General features: G+C 27.8%; 1 protein-coding gene across 6 annotated transcripts in view; it reads left to right on the forward strand.

Moving 5' to 3' along the window:
* The window catches only part of LOC111635599 (catenin alpha-like), an 80,260-nt gene that overhangs the window by 7,148 nt on the left and 46,876 nt on the right, over nt 1-26,236 (forward strand). For 4 of the 6 annotated variants that reach the window (XM_023380606.1, XM_023380604.1, XM_023380605.1 and 1 more), the window contains exons 2-3: nt 13,505-13,666; nt 13,758-13,947. In XM_023380606.1, coding sequence (XP_023236374.1) covers nt 13,556-13,666; nt 13,758-13,947 — 301 coding nt within the window. In that variant the 5' untranslated portion in view covers nt 13,505-13,555. Of the gene's footprint in view, nt 1-6,622; nt 6,901-10,685; nt 10,982-13,504; nt 13,667-13,757; nt 13,948-26,236 lie in introns of those variants that run through there. The other 2 variants (XM_023380602.1, XM_023380601.1) reach the window with 2 other exon arrangements.

Raw genomic sequence — 26,236 nt, forward strand, 5'->3', positions numbered from 1 at the left:
AATCCTACAATTTTTTGTTTATAACGTAGTTTATACGGATTATTTTCAAAAAAATATACGTATTTTGGAAATGTTGAGTCGAATTAGTCTAGAATCGATTAATTTTATGAAAGAAAACCTTTCAAACAGCCGTAGTCCGTAAACTATGATTCCTACAAAATTGATTCATAAAGAACGGAACGTATCTACCGTCTTATAGGGGATCTACTGTACAGTACTTTTATCTACTTTGTATTTCATAAATTTTTGAATAGAATTGTCATCTTTTGTTTTCTTTTTATTAAAATTCTACAATATATGATTTATAAATTTTAATGAAAGTTTTATAAATAGTTTAATAGGAATATAAATACTACTAAGAAAGTATATAGTAAATTTTTTGATATAATTATAATTTATGAAGATTGTTAAATATGGTATGTAGTATATGAAAAATTGTAATGGAATAAAATTTTTTCCTCAGTCGATTTTAATAATTTTTAATATTTTCTATTCTGAAATTCTTATCATAAGATTACAGAAATATGTCATACTATTTATCTTCACAATGAATGATTGATAGTTCTCTTAAGCTGAATGTTAATTTTGTAAATTGTGTTTTATTTTGCTTTTAATTTATTTTTTAGGAGTAATTATTTGCTCTTTTATACATTACCTAATAAATGAAAAATTAAAAGAAAGGAAAAGCAAACCTACCTATTCTGAATAACACAATTCCTCTACTAACTTAATTATTAAATTCATTTTCAGTGAAAAGAATTAATTACCTTAAGTGTACAGTTTAATATTTAATTAAATATTAGCTTAACAAATATAATCAAGTTTTAGTATGTTATAGAATATTGAGATTAGAAAGATTACTTGAAGGAAAAAAGTTTCAAATATTAATGTGGAAGAAAATAAAGCTGATAATTTGGGATTATAGAATTTCCAAGGCAGTTGTTGTTATATTTTTAATTCTTATTATTGCTGAAATATTTGAGTTAAAGTTTTCTGTAAAAGTTATTCCTAAAGATGAGATCTTCAGCTTGTAAAAATTTTTGATCTTTATGATTAATCTGTGAATGATAACATTTAAGGCTGATCCATATGAATGACAAAGTTATGATGAGCATCAACAATAGGCTCAGCAGTCTTTGATTATTAATGTGAAGAGGTAATTGGTGGAATCAGTTATCTGATTGCCATTTTAATTTTGGAACTTATGTTCTGTATATCAGATTTTTGTTAGTTTTGAAAAATGAATGCTTGAGAATTTGAATGTGAATTTTGGCACAGACATAGGGTATATAAGATATATTTATAAATGTAATATGCTGTTGTACATTTAGAAAAATCTCCTAATGTTTTGTGGTCAACTCCTATTCATATTACTCATTGGAATGTTTTTCTGGCCAATTTGTTTCAACCAAATATTAATGTTTTTCCAGATTCAAACTCATGTATAAAAATAATTATCTAGATAATGCTTCCACTTTAAATGAACTCAACATTGCTAGTAAAGTTCAAATCGTATCTTCCAATTTCCAGTCTGTCAAAAAGGACACGCTATGATTCATTGAACTCAATTTAAGTCCATGTATTTGATGACTATTTTACAATATAGTACACAGCCTTAGGCTAGACTTTTTTCTCCTCATACCAATGGTTGCATTACCTTATATCTAATTTTTAGATCCATTGGCCAACCAATCTGGAGCTGAGCTTTCTGTCAGGTTTGCCTTGGTTGACATACCTGTCTCAACTTGTCCAGGACTGACCCTTCCCAGAAAATGTGTTCCAACAAGTGAAAACTTGACTTAGCTTGTCACTACTTGATAGACCTCTTTGACACTGCTTTTCTTTAAATCTGTAACAGTTCCTCTCCAGATTGTGATGAATTACTAAAATAGTACTTGCTAAATCAAAACAAATTCTGTTAGACCAGTATAATGGGATTTTCTTTTCTGAATTAATTTCAAGCAATTGGAACTTTGTTATATATAGTATGATACACAAGGTGACCATATAGACCCTCAAATTAGAAACCAATAACATTCTTAACAAATTTTTGAAAAGTTTTCTGATGCTTGCTTAAAAATAAATTAATTTAAAGGATGCAAGAAAAAACTTGCCACATTTCACACATTTCAACAATTTGCATTCGCTAGAGGTAGAGAAACTTCCAATTCAATCTTCCCTCTCTTCAGCATAATCTTACTTATCCTTTTAGAATGTAATTCATATCTATCGGATTTTTGTTTGCTTATCTATGGCCTTAAATACAACTCAGTTTAAATAAACTGAAATTTATTAGATCTTTAAGCCGAACCATTCAGTTACTGATTATTATGCTATCTGAATTGAAAGAGGAACACTTGTTTTGTAAAGAAAGTTTTGTAATGAATATTCTTCACTCTCTTGATTCTTTTTAATACATTTCATTACAGTTAGTAATGAAGAAATCTTGCTCACCATAATAAAAACAGATTGATTTAAAGTTCTTACTTTGATCATTATCTTGGCAGGTTTTGATCCAACTTTGATATTACCTGATATAGACTATTTTAGTTTGTTGGCCACTTTTCACTTTTCATTCTCTAAAACTCAATTTTGACAATTTTTCAACGTCTTAATTTAGATAGAGTCCAGTATTTCCATCAGTACAATCTTTTCTTCAGACAATCTCAATTTTGTTACAAATCAGTTCAAATAAAATAAACCTTTGTTATAAATATCAAAAACTTACAGTTTATTCTGATAATTTATCTTTTTAAAAAAAATACACTTTTTCATCACACTCTAAAATGTGAAGAAGTCAAAAAATTAGAATGAAATATTTTGAATCTAGGTTTCTTCTTGGCAGTGATTCTACAGATGTCTAAATGCAATACTGTAATGGTATTTAAGTATATAAATTTTGTTAAAGCCATTTTTAGTAAATTGGATCATCATTAATTCCTCATTTTTTGAACTACTTTGTTTAATTGATCTAATTAGTATGTGAATTTATTATATTCTTACATTTAATGTTTTATAAGACATGAAAATGTGTTTTTATTGTTTGTTAATCATAAAGTTTTATGATTTCCATTAGAAAAAATGGGCATGGATAAACAGTTTCTTGGCCTTATTATTGACATATAATAAGTATGGCTCTTATATAAGAATATATAAGAGCCATACTTATATATTATACTTATATATCCCTGCCTTATAAGAAAAGAATTTGGCTGAGGGAGTTTTTTCTTATTGTTGTTTTAAACTACTTTGATTGGTTATTTCTTGTATTTTTTTTTTTTTTTTCCAATATTTTATCATCTGGAAAACTGGAGCCAATTGTCCTATTTAGAGTTTTGTAGATGCTTTTAAGTAGTTAAAGTTTTCTTGTAGTTGTTTTTTCCTGCAGTAATTTTCCATTATGTCTAGAAAATGATAGTTGTTCGTTTTAAGCTTTATAAGTTTGAAAGTAAAAACGTGTGGTTTATTTTGCATACGAAGTCTATATTATCTATTTTTTCTCGATGATAATAAGTAGAGGTTGGTATGTAACAATTCAGTTTGTATATGGCTCTTATAAGTCCATTTTGCTGTATTTATAGGCAGTTTACAATATAATCGGTCGCAATTTTCCAGATAACAGTACTATATTGAATTTTTGGTTCAATGCAAGTTGTTTTGCAGTATTAATATTTAAGAAGTTCTGAATTTTCCTTATTATTCCAGTGAACTTTGCAACAGTTTTAGTTAAATTATAAGTTTGAAATGATAAAAATTGATTAAAAAACAAATTATTGTCCCACACTACTAATACAATGATACTACTGAAGATTATGAACATGTCTGGAATCTTATTAAATAATATTATTTAAAAGATATTACATTTAAAATCATTTATCTCAATATATAAGAATCTCTTCAGTAGTGTAGATGCAATTGATTGAATCTGTTTTCCTAATTTACAGAAATTAAATTTTTGAAGGCAGTAAAGTACAAGTATCTTCAGACTAAAAGGAATTTTTCTCACTTTGATTTCAATTATTATTTTGTAATAATTCTGTGATGATAGTAATGACATAATCATTATTATTTTGTCACAATAACTATCAAAAATATATTGCAACTTCCTGTGATTATTGCAGAGCAACAAAAATGTAGCAAGTGAACTCCCTCTCACTGAATTGATTGGATGTAGTTGCAGTGACCAACGACTAAACATAGCCTTGCTTTCATAAAATAGTGGAAAATAATCTCAATTAGAATAAACTTAACAAAATTCTAGTATTCTGTAGCAAATTCTTTGTCTAATAACTTCTAAATGTTTTCTCCCTGATGAAACTAGTTTTGAAGTGTCTTCTCCTATTTTATACCATTTTCCTTGTAAGGTAGCCTTTAGTGTATTTTTAGATGTAATAATATGGTTGTGTATTAGTTATTCTAATAAATCCCACCAATGATCTAAGGAGTGATTATGGAGGTGTAGCCATTGTCTTTGAACATTACACAGTAACCATTCTTGCACAATGTGAAGAATGCTTGCAATCATTGTCCTATTGGAATATGAAGTTATTCTCTAATCCCAATTTCTGCACACTACTATTAAATTTTCCATTAAAATATTTAAATAATCATATCTGTTCATTAGCTGTTGATGAATTTTAATGTTCCAACTCTATATGCTGTCATAAATCCCCACATCATCACATTACCACCCCCATATTTAACACTGACATTTGTATTCTTCACTTGAAATTCTGTGTTGGGCTACTGCCACACATATTCTCTTCCATCAGAGCCAAATATATTAGATATACTTTGATTATTAGATAACACGCATTTCCAAATGTCTTCCAAATTCGCTACATATTCACGCAAATTCTGAAGCTTCTATGTATTGATATGTATAAGCTTCTAATCATTGATTTTTAAAAATCAATGGTTTCAGTCTGTCAGTGTGTCCATGATAATTAGCCCTTCTTAATTAAAACATTGAGTATTTTTTTCTGTACTAACCTTTTTATTTTCAGATGTAGCCATTTCTGTAGCTATTTACTTTTGAATTTATTTTTGCTCTCTATAATTTTTCGTTTTTCTCAAGGTGTTAATATTTTATGATCCTGATCTAGACTTTGAGAGTGCATTGCCTGTTGCTTTAAAGTTATTAATTACCCTTTGAATGCTGGAATATACTTTTTCAATAATGTTTCTTTCTCGTAAAGTGTTTTTCCTTCATTACGAGGTTTAATTATTAATTCACACATATTTAGTGACAATTCACATCCAGATTTTAGAGAGTATCAATATTTTCTTTAAGTGATATTGTAAATTAGCAATAACAAAAAAAATCACAAAACGGGCCTAATTATTATAATGTATAATGGTTAGTAATAGATAAATTTGAACTTTTAGAGTTATTTTATGGCGCGAATTTGAAAACGAATCTACTTCTATGCAGACTTTTTTGGCTTGCATTTTGTAAGCGGATTTGTTTTATGTTTTATCATGTTTATATATAATGCTCATTTTTTAAAAATGTTTATATATTAATAAACAACATATTAAGCACAAAAAGATGGAAGTAACGAATAATATCAAGGTGTTCTGGGACATTTAAAAATTTTTAACCGATTTAAACACTTTTTTGAGTCACTGTATTCAGATCCCTGTATTAAAATTCACTCTACTTTTGGCAATCTATAAAAATTGCTATGTGCAGAATCTGTCGAAAATCTAATTTATCCGACATTCAATAATATCGAGTGTCAGACAAAGTATTTTTTTTTAGATGTGGCAGTCCTTTAGAGATGATTCATAAAGTGTGTAAAGTGGCGTGACGTGGCGTCAAGCAGCGCAACGTGTAATATTGATCATAACGCCGTTTGGCATCAAGTTGCAACGAAAAGTGTCAATAATACGATAACAGAAGCGAAATTGATCTGCGTTTTCACATAATTTTCGTGTCTTAGCGTGACGCAGAATCGACTGCAGGACGCGTGTGTGAAACTTTTAGTTTTAAACACACAAAACATTCTGTTCGAATGTTCTACGAATAAATACATGAGATTTCGTCAGATCGGTTGGGTTGGTGTCTTAATACTTTGAAATTGTATTTGGCATATGAAAGAATATTCTGCTTTTCTAGCAATTTAATATTAAATATAATCATTTAACAAGAAGATTGGAAAGCTGTGTGGTTCATTTATTTTTGATATCGAAGCAAGTTCTTGAAAACAGTGAAATAAGTAAGAATTCTATTGAAAGGCGCTAATTTATTATTACATATTTAAAAACATTTTCACTGATTATCATGATAAATACACTTTACACGAAGTGAATTATTGANGGTTGGGTTGGTGTCTTAATACTTTGAAATTGTATTTGGCATATGAAAGAATATTCTGCTTTTCTAGCAATTTAATATTAAATATAATCATTTAACTAACAAGAAGATTGGATGTGTGGTTGGTTTATTTTTGATATCGAAGCAAGTTCTTGAAAACAGTGAAATAAGTAAGAATTCTATTGAAAGGCGCTAATTTATTATTACATATTTAAAAACATTTTCACTGATTATCATGATAAATACACTTTACACGAAGTGAATTATTGAATGTTTAACTAGTGACAGTGAACATACAAAATAAATTGTTTGAATGAAACCAAATACGCAGAAACATCGCTTAGCTGTCCGTATAGGAGAAATACATGTGTTAATAATACAAAAGCATCACATTAATGTAATATAATCTACAGATTAAGCAGTCTAAAAGCTAATTTCCATAAAAGCATAGCTATATTCCTCATATTTTCAGAATATATTCATTCGAGATTTACGTATGTTGCTGAAAATTGAATATCGTCACGTAACTTATTGGTATGAACCACATTTCATTTCAGGGAGAAAAAAATGAGCTTGTTAATGTAAGTTTTATAGCGTTTTTACTCGTGTATCCGATGTATCTCAGTCTATTCTATATAAAAAATAATGAAAATATTTATAATATTTCTTTATTAATATCAACAGTTTTAATTTTTCATAGATGTAATGAATAAAAAAATGCATCTAATTATTTAATTTCTTGACATTGTTTATTACCCATTTACAAAGTACAAAGAGCTTAATGTGTACAATGTCTTTACATTATAGAAAACTGCACATTAAACTCCGTTTTTAAACTATATATAACTTTAGTTAAACGAACCTTAATTAATGTTTGATGGAAAATAAATTATACAAAACGAATAATTTTATTAAATATTTACGTTATTCAACTCCTTAAATGAATGTATATACCTTGTATATGAATGTAGTTCAGCACGCAAGTTTGCACATAGAGTTCGGTAAAGTTTTGTTTTTAATAACTGTTGTTTATTCATTTTTATAGTTATTTGAATATAAATTGTTTGTCATTTTGAGAGAAAAGAATTTAATATTTATGCTTTCTTCAAAAAATGTTTTTAAGATAAGTTTTCCCATCATTGAATATTATATTTAACGATGCAATACAGATTTCTAAAAAAAAAAGCTTCTATACGTACAGTACTATTGAATAAATCTAAATAAGCGAAACATTGCCTTTCTGTTTTAAAACTATCGAAATTATTAATTTAGTAAATTTTTTAACTTGTAATTAGTATGTATTTTATATAGCCGCTTACCAGTGGCAAAGTGGATAAAAACCACGGATCACTGGTAGTTGCACGCGGGTACGCGCCTCATCACAGGAATGTTCACTTGTAGTTCACCAGATTTTCTTCGTGCATCTAACACCTAAATAGGGACCAATTTCCCATATAAAGTCTTCTAGGGAGGCGCTCCCCCTTGATAGATTACGTTACCTTATCCAATTAATTCTACAATCCTACAATTTATACAAGCCCATATAAATACTTACGTTGCATCTAGTTTTTTTTAATTGATAGGGCCAATTACAGAAAAGAGATGTAGTCTGAATTTTGGATTCATTACTATGTCATTAGATCGTCGTTTCTACTAAGTAATTTTAACTGTTAATATAATATAAAGTGCATAATTGCAATTATGCACTTAATTAATTAATTAAAATATATTTTGAGATATTGATTAATAATTTTTTATGTATAAAGGATGTGCTTATATATTGCATTAATTTTTATAATTTATTTTTTTGTCTCGTAACTATGTTAATTAATAGATCAAAGTTTTAACATTTAAGCTTCGTCCTAGTTTTTAATGATAGGTATTATTTGATTTTATACTATTTAGGATATATTTAATACTGTACTGAATTGACTTGATATAAAATTTGCATTGAAATTCACGAAAGCAAATAAAAAGAATGTCCTTTTTTTTATTTCGAAGAAAATTTTATTTAATCAGCCTAGAAAACAATCCCCAGCCTACGTTATTTGTATATTTAATTAAAAAATAAAAAGTACATTCTTCTGATAAGAATAATAGAAATTTTGTCTTCATTATACAGAGAACTGAACAACGAAAATTGTCTGTAAACTTTGTATGAATATAGATTAAATTTGTGTTCTGTTGTCCAGTGATTATTTTTGCAACTATTGATATCAATATTACAAAACAAAAACCAATTACTTTAGTTACTATTATATAAAACCAATTTTAATACTTAAACGTGGATTAATTTCATAAAAGGTTTTCTTATATAAAAATTAAAGTTTGTTAACTCGTCATATTTCAACTATATATTATCGTAAAGATTGTGATAAACGAGTAGAATTTATCGCTGAGTGTGGTATTTTATATCGAACCAGGTACATTTTTCTGGCAAGTATGCCGACATTCATTCCGTAAATAAATCGATGTGAGAAGTTGATATGAATTTCTTATATAAATCGTGTAATGGAATAATTCTTAAATTTGGAAATCCACAATAAGAAGAATAAGTGAGATGTTTCCATTTAAATCCATCATTATTCGTGGAATTTCGAGAGAGGGGAAGAAAAAATGACAGGGTGTTTTATATGGCTTCTCTGAAATATGTCTTTATGATCACACCTAGAAATCATATTTTATAAAGTTCACTTCGAATATTTAATATTCGAAACCAAACATTATTCGATGATGGAATCATGCGAAAGTGATAAGAAATGTTTTGAGAGTATCAGCAAGAGGATAACGTTTCATCTTAAGTAGTTCAACTCCATTACATCGGGGAAATAGTACATCGTTTCTCCATTTCTCACTTTTGTCACGTTGTATAAGTATCTGCAAGTTTCCCTCGGTTTATTTTACTTACAAATTTTAAAAATCTCGCATGCTTAACATTTATTTAATATGTTTAACGTTTTCGATAATCAAATTCTTATTAATTATTTAAGTTTAATAACGATGCGAATTTAAACTCATTATTTTGGAATAAAATTGTGAATCATTTCTTGCATATTATACAGTTTAATATTGCATTTTTCTTATTCAAAAAGTACTTCAAAACTTTCTAATTTTAAACTTAAATATGAAAAAATAAATGCAGTATGTGCTACTATTGGATGTATTGATTCATGTGACTCGCCTGTGGCTTGGAGAACCCGCCTACATCGACCATACGTTATCTGATTAGTGTTTTTGTCCTCTCCCTCTTTCATACGATTTAAAAGCTACAAGCGATGAAAAATTGTGTTAAATTTTTTTTTCTAGAACGAAATATGCTCTAGATTACAAATTGATCACAAGTTAAATTCTGATATTCAAGAGTTTATTTAAAACTGAACCATCAAACATATATATATATATATAAATGCAATATACTGCTTTTGAATACGTTTCATTTCTTATGAATCCGTAAATAGGAATAAATTAATTACAGTAATATGTTAAAATTATCGATTAGTTAATTACTGCCTTAATTTAATTAACAGATTAATGTAAGCTGTGTAAATATCAAAGATTATTCTAAGATATAAATGATAAGTAAAAATCTAAAATACTTCTGAGTTTTTTCTCGCTTTAACTAGAAACACGTTTCGATTCGTTGGTATAGCTTAATAGTATCTGATTACTACGAACGGTTTATAATGTAGAAAATTCGTTACTCTGGTTTATCAGAAACGGAAGTTAGAATGTAAATAGAAGGTAATATTTCACATATTCCGTGCAAATTTTGTACTTAAATTTAGCATTCGTTAACGTCGAATAAAACAAAATGTTAGCAGAATATAACGTACAGTACATAAGCATGTGTTATTATTTTTAAACTACATTAAATTATGGAAGCATTCGTGTGATTAATAATGTAACATTAGTTCGTAAAATTTAGTACAGGTTTGTTATTACTTAAAAATCGGGACTGTTACGATGCAACGACTTTTTGTTTTGTTTTACATTTGTTTTGGCTCGCATAATAAAAATCGACTTCTCAGGTTGCTGCTGTGCTTGGAGCTTATTCATTTTCTACCTGTTATTTGATAATTTTCATCAGTAACGTCATCGACAATCAATCAGTTTTTTACACGTTGGCAAAATAAATTTTTTTTATCGTGTTTCTTCGTAATTGTAACGCTTATATAACAAACAATCAATGAATGTTTCGATTTGGATTCGTAAACGGATTCTTGTATTTTTATGCTACTTATTGATCACTTTCTTAAAAACTGTGTGTTATATTTTAGATATAAGAATATCGTTTTAAAAAACATTTAAATTTTGATTTTAAAATTAAATTACTAAATAATACAAGAATTTTTTCTGCGTAAATCGTTAATATGTCGCACACCTTAGATTTTGTGTAAGATTTATCAGGAAATAGTCTATCAAAATAAAATAACGTTTCGCTCTTTGACCAAATCAACCAAGCTATTAACGTTTCTGACGTTGTAGTCGATTGTATGAGTCATCTGTATTTCCTCTTCCATTGTCTAGTCACAAGGCATTGCACGATATGGTAGCGTGTTTGTGTGTGCTTGAGAGTGTATATCATTATGAATCTCTAAGAAAGTCTGCTGTGATGTCTGTTTACAGGAAATGTGCTGGAGTGGAACAAACGATTTGAATGAGGTACTTAAATTGTCGTGATGGAATATTTTAACTGGATAAGATATTCATTAATTTAAACTACCTGTTTTTTACTTGTATTTTTTTTCTTTTCTTTTTTTTTGTGGAATTCGGGACAGATTTTGGTTTGGTCTTATTGACATATTTTATGCACTAATTTGATTTAAATGTCTAATAAAATTTTTGTTTTTACTCTCAAAATATAGAATGTTGTTATACAACTTATAACTATTATTTATGATATATTAATATAAATGAGGATTATTTTAGAGCTGGTTTAGAAAATGTAATTAAATATAGATATTAATATATAAAGTTTTTATTAGATGCAGTTTAGAAATATTAAAATTGATTCTTAATTGAAAATAAATAAAAAATGATTAATTTTTTCAATTTATTAATGTTTTTAATTTGCTTTAATGAAGTTAATTGATATTATCCTCTTTGTAAATTAATATATATCTGTCTGTTCATTATTAATAGAGATTGTTGTGTGGGAGAATACTGTAGTTGTCATGAATTGCAATATTATTTTTAAATTTAAAAATATCAGGTTAATTGATATATATTATATAGATAAATGTCAAATATTAGATTTTTTCATACATTAATTTGTGATAGTTATTGTGTAAGGTTGGAATCTAAGAATATTAACTATTTAATTAAAAAGTAACTTAAGATTTTAATATATTTGGTTCCAAACATATTTAAACTTTTACAAGATTTTCTGGATTATAATATTTTACAAATTGTGAATTTATAATTGTACCAATCTGACAAAGCAAATGCTTATATATGAGTTCATCAAAGCTTGTAAAGAAAGGTGGGAGTGTATTTAGTTTGTGTGGAGGTGGTCATCATTTAGATAACTGTTTTCAGTTTGTAAAGTTTTTAATATATTTAAAATTTTCTACATATTGTAGATGCAGTAAAAAACTAAATTCAATTGACATATGAACATTTTCATTAATAGTATGATTAACTTTATTTATATGAATTCTTTATGGTTGGAAACATTTACCTTGCCATTCTAGTTCAATATTCAGTTTATTGGTCTTTTAAAAAATGTGATAAAATCCTGTTTATGATAAATATATTTTGTCAGCTAAAGAAGAAAATTATTTAATTAATAAATTTATTATGCCTAAATTAATAATTGGGTTTATTTTTTAGATCAAAGTTTAAACGTAATAATCTTTAAAATGTTTGTAATTTTAAATCATCATTTTGAAAAGATGAGACCATGTTTAAGAATTAAAATATTTTAGATAATGGAATAAGTCTTGTTACAAAAGCATTAAAGAGAATGAATAAATAAATAATAAGTAAATGATTTATAAATTTAAACTTATGAATAGTTAGTTCATAATTTTCAATAATGTGTATCTTTATTATAATTATTCAGTTTCTTTGAATTAAATATTTGTTTTGAAATCTTCCAAGAATGATACATCTTAAACCATTGGTTCTCAAACTTTTTTGATTCTCGGCACCTTTGCTAAATGCAGATTTTCCCAAGGCACCCTATGTCAAATTCTAACATTATATGTTATAAAAATTTATAACATTTTGTGGCGTCCCTGTGAGGAAGCCACAGCGCACACTTTGCGAACTGCTGACTTAAACTATTGAAAAATAATTTTCAAACATCTAAAATACAGCCATTGTTATAGCAGTTAAATTAAACTCAAATTCATGTGCATACAATGTTAAAACAAAATAAAGATTAAAAACAAATGTTTGTATTTGTTCAATTCTATAACAATCTTTTAGAATTTGTAAGCTTGAAGAATTTTGGTATAAAGAATGGAAATACTTGCTTTAATCTTTATTTTGGTTATTTTTTTATTTATTTTAATATTTTATGCACATAAATGTTTATGAAACTGTGTAATTTCTTTAGAAAAACAAGTGTTTAGATTAAGATGAATATTTTCAAACATTTTTTTAAAATATAATAACTGAAAGAATTATTTAAAAGTAAGATTTTAATTAACTGTGCAGTACAGTTTATACATTAATTTTAGAGAGAGAGTGAATTTATAATATCTTCATTTTAGAGATTTAATTTGAATCATATTAACTACAGTGTTAATTTATGTACTAGAAAATAAATAAATATATAATGTAGAAGGTATGGTTGCTGTATCTTCAAATTCTGTGTGTAGTGTCTTTGCAATCCAAACAATAATTTTGGTAGACGATTGCTGTTTGATCATCTACCAAAATTATTGTTTGAATTGCAAAGATGTTACACACAGAAATTAATATATATTCTATTTACATTCTGTAATTATTAAAACAATTGTAATTTTTAATTGCTACAGAAGTAAACTATAAAGAATGATGATAATTTTATTTGATTTAGAATTTGAGTTACTCTATGTAATATTCATCAAAGAAAATATTTAAAAATATTTTTAATTTTTGCTAAATTGTATTATTTATATAATGTAGTAATTATGATAAATTAAAATTTTTGTTTTGTATTCATTGTAGTTACCAGTATCTATTTTTTTATTACAGGTTTAAAGGTTGGTTGCTAGAAATAATTTATATGTTAGTGAATATATAAAGATGACAAGTACAGATACAGCTCTGCCATCAGTTGCCCTTAAATGGGATCCAAAAAATCTTGAAATCAGAACTAGATCAGTTGAAAAAACACTTGAACCTTTAGTGATACAAGTATGTGTTAGGAATATTTTTTAAAATTTATTTTCTATGTAAAATATATTTAGAAAACAGTATTAAACACTAAAATTTAAAAATTCTCAAGGTAACTACACTCGTCAATACAAAAGGACCATCAAAAAAGAAGAAAGGAAGATCCAAAAGAGCTCACATATTGGTTGCAGCTGTTGAAAAGGCAACAGAAAATTTTATTTTAAAAGGAGAGGAAATAGCTCATGAAAATCCAGATATATGTCAGGAAATGTTAGCAGCTGTTGAAGAAGTTCGAAAAACAGGTGAAAATTTTTTAATGAAATCTATACTGTTCTTTAAACGATATGTATCTAATCAGAATGTTTTAAATTTGGTTCAAAAATTCATTTATAATTGCTGAAATGAGTTTTTTTCCTCCATCAATATTTCCATCAATTATTCATACACAGTTATAATTCCTTCTTACATAATTTTTACTTATAGTTCACAGCACAGATCTTTAATGTAGTAAGTTACATGAATGAATAATCATAAAGTAGATCATGTAAGATGTAAAAAATTCTAATGTATTATTTATGAGTAAGGATGGTTTCTTTTATGACAAAATTAATTTGGCATTGATTAAACAATTTATGCTCAGTGTACTCCTTGCTGTTTAACATGTGTTATGAGCTCTTCTCCTTATCCAGATATAATATTACAGTATAATAATAATCTTTTCAGAAATCACTTAAGTATAAAAAAACTTGTATAAGCAATTTTCTTGTATTATAATCAATGGCTTTTATCATTTTGAAAAGAAAGAAAGAAAAAGAAATTTGCTTGATAGACAAACTAATATTATAAAAAAAAAAAAAACATTCTGAAAACATTTGTTCTTGAATTTATCAATTAACTATTTGTCCAAGATATTTTTAACATATAATAGAATGCAATTTACTTGTAATGAGCAAGTGATTGCTAATTACATATAAACTAATAACTGTCTTTAAATTATTATAAAGATAATTATTAGTTTACGTATAACTTAGCGTATTAGTGTTATATATTGTATATTATCTATGATCACAATATTGTGTTATCATTAAATGTGATATTTAGTTTATGTAATAAACTTATTTGTAGTTTTTGCAGTTGTCTGAATATTAGTTTGGAGGAAAATGTAATTACTTTTAATTTTGTGGACTTTATTGAAATTTATAAATGAATGAAATGTTACTATCAATAACATTTTCAACTTTTGTTTAAAATGTATACAAGGTAGATTCAATAACTAAGGTTATTAGCACTGTTAAAAAAATAACATAGCACATAAGGTTGTGTCTAATAATAATGAAAGAATATACAGTAATGCAGCACTGTATCTTTGGTCCTTCCTGCCAGGTGGCATTTGTGTTCACTACGTAGTTTACAAAATGGTATTACCCATATCAAATTCCACCAAAATCAAATAATATGCTGTTATTCAATTTTTGACAGCCAAAGCTGTTACAGTTACAAATTAGTAAGCTTTGTAGCAGGATGTATGCACAATATGGAGAGTCATGCATGCAAAAAGTTTGTAAGTTCAAAAGTTTAAGAAAGGATGAATATGATGAATATAGACAATGAACTGTGTAGACTTTTTAACACTTTTTTAGTTTTTTCAGTTACTCTTCATATTGTGTACATCCTCTGATAGATCTCATTAGGTCTAATGTCTTCAGCTGTCAAAAATAAAGTAACAGCTTGCTGTACAATTTTGCTTCAGTTTGGTGTATGGGTAATTTTGTAAAACATGTTGTGGACACACGTCACCTGGCAAGGATGACTATTTGTACTGCAAAGGACTACATTACTCTTTCGTTACTTTATTACTATAATATTGAAAGAAGTCTCAACCTTTAACACAAATAATGACTCAGCTGTTCATTTTACAGTATTTTATAATATCGGATATTACAAAAATTTAAATTTTTCATAAAGAACACTTTAAAATTAGGGATGGGTATTGTGTGCATACCTATAGCAGTACATTGGAAGATTTGCTTGGCATCATGCGGTTTCGTTTATTTTTTACTTCTAATATTTACAGTTGTTATTGTTATTTACAAATAATAAAATACAATAATAATTTAATATGACGATTTTAGTCTCTGTAATCCAAAATTATTCTTGGTAGACAAATCTCACAGCAATTTTATTGGCAAATTAAATTTATTTTGTAAAGACTACATCAAATGCATTTTGGGCTGGCCTAATATTTTCCAGTCCCTCTTCAGTGCTAAAACAATAACAAAGAACGTAAAATGTTTAACAAAAACACGACATAGATGTATATCTACACCAAAATTATAAATTTTGGAGAAAAACTTACAATAACCGCTGGTGGTAATTACAATGATATTTCCATGGGTAGGGGTGGTAAAATAATAATAATTTAATATTTTTGTTATAATTCTTCTATCTAAAATATTACAAAATCAATGTACTGTACACATTCAGTTTAAGCCATTCTGACAAAGTAAATCTCATAAAAAATATTAAAATTGTGATTTAATGTCAGTATATGTTAACTTCAGTTTTTTCTGTTTTTGGTAAATTTAATTTATAATTTAAAATTTTATTCATTTTTTTAAAAAATTAATTTTCAATGTTATGACAAGCATAAATTTTTTACAGTTAAATATACGTACTGTGACACAGACTGAAATAAAGCTCTTGCTCTAGAATAAATCATTTGCAATATTTTGTACATTTTCAATAAACAGCAGTCCTTTATGTCAAAATGGAGACGACTAGATTTTTTTTATAGCTCTTATCTAAATTATCTTAGATATGCCAAATAAGTTGGATAAAAAGAAAAAATTTTGCAAAGTTTTATGAAGCATATTAATAAGAATTTAATAAAACAATCTTAAAACATATTTGGACACCACATGGAAATTAGCATAATAAATAATGTGTGTTTTTATAACTTCAAAGATATATCTAACCTATACAAAGAACAGAACATGGAAGTCTTCATAGGCATTGTGATGGTTATCCCAGAGTGTCACTAAACAAAATACTTTTCTAGGAGAATTCTTTTGGTTGGCCATTTTCCATCATTAGAACTATTCTCAAATGGTGTCTGTGATTTTTTGTCATGAGTCTGAAAATCCAAAAGTTATAAGGCAACAGGTCAGAGCTGTATGGTAGATGGGAGATATATTTCCCTTTTGAATCATTCCAATTTACCTTTGATATCTCAGCAACATGTGATCTGGCATTGTCATGGAGCAATGGAAATTTATTGGGATGCTTGTTCTTGATTTGTAGCATATGACTGATTCAAGTAGTTTGCAGTGATTGTCATTACATGGTTTTAAGTTTAAAAGAAAAGGTCATTCCTAATTAAAAATTAATGTCGTCATAACTTTGTCAGAATGATGGCACTACTATATTCTCATTGCTTTAGGTCTCTAGATTTTAGGTGACATAGTTTTCTATTCCTGAAAATATTTGTATAGGAAGACTGTTGCCTTCTCTTCTATTGTGTTTGAAATCCATCAGAGCTAACTACATTTTTTGAGATTTCTGCTAGTTGTTGGCACACTTAGGGATCCATGTAGAACATATTCTGTGGTAACCTAAACCTTATATGATCAAGCAGACATTTCCAATGGAGATACATATCTCTTTGGCTATTGCATCACTGAAATGTATCTATCCTGCATCCACTTTAATGATTTGGGCTGATATCATTGATATTGGTCTCTCATTTTGCAGTAAATCCATATTGCTGTCATGGTCACTGCAAAACTGGCTACATTGTTCCAGTTTCTCTCATAATTCTGGACTGATCAGATTTACAATAAACTGTTAATATAAGGCAATAAATTTCAGCTGGTTGATGTTCTACCACACAGAAAAACTTACTAACAGTAATTTATCACTTTTGGAGGCTAGTGATATCTTTGAAGCCATTCAAACTTCAACAACAGAACAAGTTCACACATTAATATTCACTGTATCCATATAGTGATACTATATGGATACCTTCAAAAAAAGGGACATTCAGAAAGCAAGTTTCAATGTGCATACAGTCCATGAAGATTGATTGAATTTGATTTTTGTCAATATATTTCTTATCCAAAACACTTACACAACCAAAAATCCAGCTCCTTGAAACACAACAATGGAGAAAATGAACATTTTCAATTTCTTTTAGTAATCATCCTCAAGTTAAAGAATTTATTCATAAATGTATAACAGAATAGAATGTATGATGGAATGTAGTACAGGTATATCTTGCCTTACGTCGGTAATTGGTTCCAGGAGAGGTGACATAAGTCAAATTTGCTTGTCTCTGAATCTATTTGTCACTAGGCTAAACCATAAATTACCATTTCCGGTTCTGTATTTTATTTATTAATGCATTTTTAATGATATATGGTTAATAAGGATCTATTTTAAGCTTACAAACAAATAAATTTTAGTTTTTAATTAATATAGTACAGAAAAAAAGTAATCTAAATTTATGAATGCATGTACTGTAAATACAGTACATGCGTTTGTAAATGTATATATTTTAATATAACTTTATGTGCTTTAATTGTTTTTCTAGTGATATTACGACTTCAACATTTGTGGCAGACAGACGTAAAGCCGAATAAAATGACTCAAACTTGATTTTTATTTTTCCATATACTTTTTTGACAAACGACGTATAATCAGGAACGATGTAAGTCGAGGTATACCAGTAATTTAAAATATAAAACAAGCATCTGATTGTCTGTCAGATATCACATGTTTGTATTGGGATGTAAATAGCTAGATGTAAAAATTATATTAAATATCCAATAATGCCCTCTGAGCTGGGGATAACTTGTCTTTGTAGTTGATAGCTAATTACTTGAATAAATTACTACATTCCATCAAATGTTTATTCTGTTATACATTTTTTAATGAGTCTTCACTATATTTTTTTAAAAGAAAGTTGTTCTCAAAATTTTTTCATATTGTTGCATTATTTATTTAACTTGCTTCAACATTTAAAATATGAACATGTAATGATAGATATTCAAAACATTGTAAATTAGTCTTGTTCAAATAAATCACATTTGCAATTCAAAAATTTTTTTAGGAAATTGATAATGATTTTAAATGTATTGTAGCTTTATATTGTCAGATAATTGTCAATGAATAAATGAAAAAAAATTATATTTTCTTATAATAAAAGCTTAAAATTTTCATTATAAGAAAAAAAAAAGTATATTAAACTATCGAAAATCTTTTCCTCATTTAGGCTTTTGATGGTTAAGATATAAGGCATTTGTCTTTCATGCTGCTTAGCATTTGACATTATTGTGTCTAACCAAGAACAAAAGAAACTGATCTCTTATCCAATATAGATTGCTATTTAGTTTTCAAAACAAAATGAGATTTTTCCTTAAATTAAAGTCTTCAACCATTTTTCATATCTGAAGAAAGATGATTATCCAAAATTACAATTGAGACTACTAAACATTGATCAATGAGTATTTGAGGTTCAATCATATGACATTAATTTAATAAAAGATCGAATACTTTTGAATCTTTAAATCTATTATTTTTGTTTTACTTATTTTGGATATACTGTAATTATTGTACGAAGTCTCAAGCGAAAAAGTGTTTAAAATAATTAAAATATAGTTGCAGCTTAACAATATAATTTTACCTTAAAGTGAAGTTCATGAATTATAAAATACTCTGAAAACATTCATTTTTTGAGTAAAATATTACTTGATTCATAATTATTTAGACATTTCTTTAATATAATTTTGAATGCTTGTAACAGAGTATTTTCAAATCAAAAAATATATTTAAAGATTTATTTCTATTTGTAGTGCAATTTGTTCTTAAGAATCTTTCATTTAATAAATTTTATTACTGAAAAATCTGATTCCTCTCAGATTTGATTGCTAAGCATCTTACTGACTTAGTAAATAAATTCTAATAGTACTAATTAATTGGGCTGCAATTTTTAAATTGCAGACCTATATGTTTCCACTATCATCCAACTATCCTTTGTTAATCTCAAGAATGGAGTTAGATAAAAGAAAATCTAGACCAGATATAGAAAGCTGAAGGGCCAGAGGCCCTGATTAACTACTGTATATACAAACTTCCTGTCTAAACTTGATAGAAGTCATATGATTTCAATTCAAAAATTTTTACTGTACTGTATAGAGTGATTAAATTTGATATAGAATTGATCCTTATGATAAGCTGAGTGCTATAATATATTCACTCAATCCTCTATGACTTACAATATTCATATGATCTCACATTTTCTGTGATAAGTCATGTGAAAAGTATCATTGTCATTATAGAGAAACTTGTTCATTTGGGAGTCTATTACATCAATGTTCCCATGCAACTCTCCTACATTTGATATTTCAGAGCTATGGATTGTGCGATTCAACCTGCTAAAATCATAGTTCACACAGTTGTGTGACAAGAACATACTTGTGACAAAGGGACTCCAGTGGGACTAGTAATGCCAATAGACAGTTTTTATATTTTTGTTTATTTTTAGTAAGTGGCATTGCTTGTTGTTTTTTAACTATATAATGAAATATTTGTGTATGCTCTAAAATCTTCAGGATAAATCTGGGTCAATACCCAAATTTTTATATTGGAATGTGGACAAAGCTTTAATTTATCCATTCTCAATATAAGTATGGATATATGGTCTTAGTGCCAATAAATAACATACTCAGTATTATTTTTTTTGTGTTGTAATGTAAAAGCTTATCTTTTTAAAACTAAGATTTTGATAAAAATTGAAAGCAAATACAAATAAACTGTTTGTTTTTTTAAATTAAAAAATATTGAATGAATTCAATAAGCATTAAAGTGTGTCCCATAAATATAAAGGCACTAATAGATTTCTATATAAAATTATTCACATTGTAAACTTTGCAAAAATAATTTGTCTGGCTTGCTCAAACTTTCACAAAATGCACACACAAAAAATGATAATTTATTGAGACAGAATAAAAATAAATGATAATTTTAAATAATTACAATTAATTTGACTGTCCCAAAAATATAAAGGCATATAACAAAATTAATTGAAACAGTTAATGACATGTTAATAAATTATATTTAACAATAACCTAATATTCAATGAAGTCTTCTTTGGCTAAAATAACTTTGTAAATGCAGTCTGGCATTGATTGTATGAGTTTTTGAAGGAATGATGCACTTATTTCTTCCCAGTAATGAATTATGGTTTGTTTTAGTCCCCCCCACACTTATTATATTGCTTCCTATTTGCATATACAGTAGACCCCCCTATAACACTTAGATACGTTCCACGCTAATCGAATTTTACGTTGTAGGAACGATTAAATACATGAGCCAATCGCAGCCCGATAGGTGGGAACTTTACGGACTAAGGCTGTTCGAAAGGTTTTCTTCTATAAAATTAACCGATTCTAGACTAATTCGACTCAACATTTCCAAAACACGTATAATTTTTTGGGAATAATCTGTATAAACTATGCTATAAACAAAAAATTGTAGGATTACTTACAGAGTGTGTACCGTTCGACTACGCCGTTGCTTAAAGCTGGTTTTCATCGCGGAACAGCACATGAAACGACGGCCGCAATTTCTGATAACGAATTTTTGGCGGAAAAATAACTTGACCTTTGGAGACATCATTAATATAAATAATTTTTATGGACGTTGAATAAGAAGTGTTTCTTTCACAAGAAATGTATAAAATTAGTGCTGTATTAGACTTACGGTACCTAATTTACATACTGTACAGACGATAATAAACTCAACTTACTAGCCTAAAATCTCCGTAGCGTGTTGCCAGGCGGCAGAAAGCATATATATAATTATAATAAAGTTACAATAAATTAAGTTAATATATAATTATATATACAGTACCTAATTTATATATAATTAATATATAATTATATGTACAGTACCTAATTTATATATAATTTATATATAATACTAAACAGACGATAGCAAACTCAATTTAGCCGCTCCGTAGCGTGGCGCAGGGTCGGAGGAAAGTAGTTCGGCTGCTCATCCACTATTGGTCCAGACTCTATCAATCTTGTCGTGAAACGATGTTATAGGAGGTACTTTATACGAAAGTTTCTACAATTTTTTCACTACGTTATAGGAATTGTCGTTATAGGAACGTACATTATAGGGGGGTCGACTGTACATCTCTAGCCAGAATGTATCAAAGATTTTCCATCAAATTAAGATCAGCAGATAGAGCTGGCCAGTCAATAATAGGCACCTCATTAGCTAATAAGCATTCATATAGGAGCATTGTCCTGTTGAAAGGATCATCAATTTCCTGCAACACATTCTGCAAAAGGCAAGAAATTGCTTACCAATATGTTCTGATTATCACTTGCTTTTGTATACCCTTGCAAAAAAGTAAGTGAAGTCTTTCCTTGCCAACTAAAACCACCCACTATCATAACTGAGCCATTACCTTGTTTGAAATATAATCCTTCCTCTCTTCTCAAATCATGCCAGTAATGACTAACCATCTGGACTAGTCGAATTTTTTCTTGTCACCCATTTGTCCAGCTCATTTTATCCTTAGCCCATAGTAAACATTTTCCTTGTGAGTAGACTTTATGCAGATTTTTTTGACTGGTATACAAGATGCCAGTATGTCTGCACAACTCTTCAATGTGTTGATTTGCCAACATTACACTTGGACATTGCTGCTAACTTCCAAAATGTTTTGTTGCTGGTAATCTGGCAAACAGTTGCTTATTTTTGCCCTGTTTGTAAGCTTTGATGAGCATCCCGTTAATTTCTTTTGACCATATTGATCTCCAGGTTTAAGAAAGTTGTCAATTACAGTGGATGACCTAATTTAATTTTTTGGCAATTGCTCTTACAGAGTAATTTTTACTTCTAAGAGCAAGAATTTTACCTTTCTCTAAATCTGTTAGGGGTTTGTCTTGGCCCTTTATTAAATTAGGGATTCTAATCAACTACAGTCATTTCTAATTGTTTCTGCTGGGTTAATGAACCTCTGGTATCTTAATATCAGCCTACCTTTATATTTTTGGGACAGTCAAGTTAATTGTTTAAAATTGCTTTTTGTCTTAATAAATTATTATTTTTTAATATATGTATTTAAAGGTTTGAATAAACTAAAAATAAATAGGATATGCAAATTTTTCCATGTAAATGATTTTATATGGAAATCTGTTAGTGCCTTAAGAATACTGCAAAGAATAACTTAATACTTTTTAATTTTATTGATTTATTCATTAAAAAATAGATTCTTATAGTTATTTATTTTCATTTTATTTTTTTATAAGTAAAATTAAAAATTAATAGTATTAAGCTCTTAAATTTACTAAAATGTACAAAAAAGGAGGAATATAATACTTCTGACAACATTTTCAATTTTTAAAATAGATCATCTGAATTGAAAAATGAATTAAATTAAAAAGTAGCAATAGGATGATACTAAAATTCCTAACAATTCTGATGCTAATGCAAATTACACTAAAAAGTCTCAATTCTGATTTTTTTTCCATCAAAAATGTAGTTGAATGTAGTCTCTCTGCTGGCATAGAATAGCACTAGCCCTATAGTTAGTGGCAGGGATGCCAGATCATTTTCATTCATACATGCTGAATGACTTGAATAAATGTACCAAATGAAGCAAATTTATTCTGTTGCCATTTTTTACCCTGAAATGTTATCAGTTGAATTATTATGTTAGAAATAAATTACACTTAACAGTATACTGAACAGATTTATTGTAAAACTTGATATAATTACTCTTGAGTAAGGATGTACCGATTAATCGGTAAGTAATCGGTAATCGGCCGTATTGGCCACTTAGCCGATTAATCGGTTTCGATAATCGGCCAATTTTACATTTTGGTATTTTTGTTAGAATGTTACGTACAATGCTAGTAATAAAAACTAATAAATTTCTGTTATATATTTATTATTTATTACATTTGAATATTTACAATTGAATATTAAAAAAATTTTACTAATTAAATTATTCCTTTTATCGATACATATTATAAATATAATATAACGCATAATATAAAGTTTAAACTTTACATAAGAAAAAGTATTGAATAGGTTAAGAAGAAAAATTAAATTTTAATTTGTTTCATAAGTTTAAATACAAAACAAATATAAAACAAATAAAAATTTAATATTTAAACTGTAAAACCCTTAAATTACAATTTAAGGCACTTAAATATTTCATAGCTATTTTGCTCAAATTAGGGATAAATGTAAATATGTTTCTAATTCTTGATCGAAACGTTTGTTCGTCTCTTTCGTTTTTTTTCTTTCTTTTTAAAAACATGCTATTCTTCATTCTTTCGTTTACCAGAAGCTAATTCATCAAATAAATCAGAAAAACTTAGAAATTCACCTCCATCTTGATCACCTCCAGAAGTAGAAGCTTCAGAATTTAATTCTTATTGAGATTTCCTCTAGCATATCCTCTTTTTGAAATTTCATTTTGAATCTAATAAAAATGACAAGCATAAAGACTTGTTTTCTATATATGCTGAAAATCTTTTTTTATTGGATTTTCTAGTTCTTCTGTTGTGGTATTAATGCCACTAAAGGAACTACTGATCTTTGCTTTTGATAAGAATAATTTCAGAGTCTCTATTGTGGGAATTATTGAAGATGAAGTGGCTTCTCGTTTGCTGGCTTTCCACAGTAATTTCTTTGAATGGTTTTACAAGTAGAACAATTTTTTCAACGAGAGACCACTGATATGGGCTCAACGTAGGAATTTTATTATCTATAGCATATGTGACAAGGGCCTTTTGCTGTTCCAACATGTAGTATGTAGAATTCCAGCGAGTAGGAACATCTTGAATTAATTTGTGTTTCTGCAAACCTAACTTTTCTTGCAAATCTTCCAATTTGATTACAGCTACAGCAGAATGATTAAAATGTGTGACAATATTTCTATTAACTGTGATTATAGTTTTCACATCTTGTTTAGAAAATATGCATTCGTTTAGTGTCAGCTGCAGCGTATGTATAAAGCATGATAATGCTTCTAAGTTGCAATTCCTAATTCCAGCTACCAGATTTGCTGCAGAATCTCTTAGTACTAAGAATATCTTATCACTTGCCAACTTATACTGTTCAAGAACAATTTTTAACTGTTCACTGATTCGTGTAGCTGTGTGGGAACCTTCAAAGGAAACAATTTGGAAGACAGCTCTTTCCTGCTGAAAATCATCCTTCAACCAGTGAGCTGTTATACTTAAAAAAGGAGAATTGTTTGTAGTTGCTGTCCAAATATCAGCAGTTAAAGAAATATATTCAGCTTTTTAAACAATGTTGAAGTTTCCATGCGTCAACAATTAAGTGTTGAGATTTATTTTAGAAACAAAGGAAGAGATTGTTGATTTTGCGAGGATATTTGATCGTCTCTTGTTTACCTGACCCGAGGGAGATGGAAATACCAGGTGGAGAAAAATGGGTTTTTTCCACATTATAATTAACTGTATAATTAACTCCAGGATCTCACACTATTAATGCAATAAATTATTAACACTAATCGGCCGATTAATCGATATCGGTCGATAATGCATGGCCAATTAATCGGTAACCAGCCATTTTGCTTATTGGTGCATCCTTACTCTTGAGCTTTAAATAAAATTATTAATTTCTTGTTTGATGTAATCATTCAGTGGAGTAAGTTTTCAGTGTAGATGCAACATCAAAATATACATGGAGGCATTAAAAAAATAAGTAGTAAATCATTTCAATAGTAAAATTTTGACAGCAATTTAGGTGAAGCTGTCTAATTTTCTTCTTGGTGGATACTTCTAATTTTTGTTGTTGCTGACAGTATATTAATGGTATTATTTTATGCCAAATATAATCCCAAATAGTGTTTGGCATTCCAAAATTTTTTTCATTTGCCAGAAAACTTTAACAATGCCAAACCTGGTAACACATGTTACTTGTAAGTTCCTTTTGTGTTACACACTAGACAAAATTTAATTTTTTTCTAATGTGTAATGCAAAATACTTCTATGTTTACTTATACGTTTGTACTCGTGTATAAATGGCTAGAAATAAGTGAGGAAGGTTTTGTATTGATCATCTTAATGCAGAATAACTTCATTCTTTACTATCAAAACTTTACTATACTGGGAATTTTTTTTAGTTTATTCATTCTTGTCCAGTTCCCCTTTTTATTCTCTAATTTTAGCAAACAAATCGAAATTTTAAAGTATAACAATGCCAGGCTACAATTTTTAATAATAATAAGTTGCAACACGTTTTTGATATTATTGTTAACTATTTATTTATACACATAAGTTGTTAAAAGTTCAAATTCAAATGAATTTCGAACTATTGGTTCCATTGGAACGAACAATGTTAAAATCTGAAGATGGCCTATACAAATAGGCCGAAAACATTCGAATAAAGAAAATAACTCGGCAAATACAAATCAGGTGTGTTTGGTTTATTAATATAAATAGCTAATATTGCTGAGAAGATAGATAGATAGTAATTTAATTTTTTTTTAAATATCTAAGTTCTGGTCCAGACTGGAAGTTCATATATAATTAATCAGGG

This window comes from Centruroides sculpturatus, unplaced genomic scaffold (assembly GCF_000671375.1).
Source record: "Centruroides sculpturatus isolate CEXI.00-Female unplaced genomic scaffold, Cexi_2.0 scaffold867, whole genome shotgun sequence".
In the NCBI taxonomy this organism is placed as follows: Eukaryota; Metazoa; Arthropoda; class Arachnida; order Scorpiones; family Buthidae; genus Centruroides; species Centruroides sculpturatus.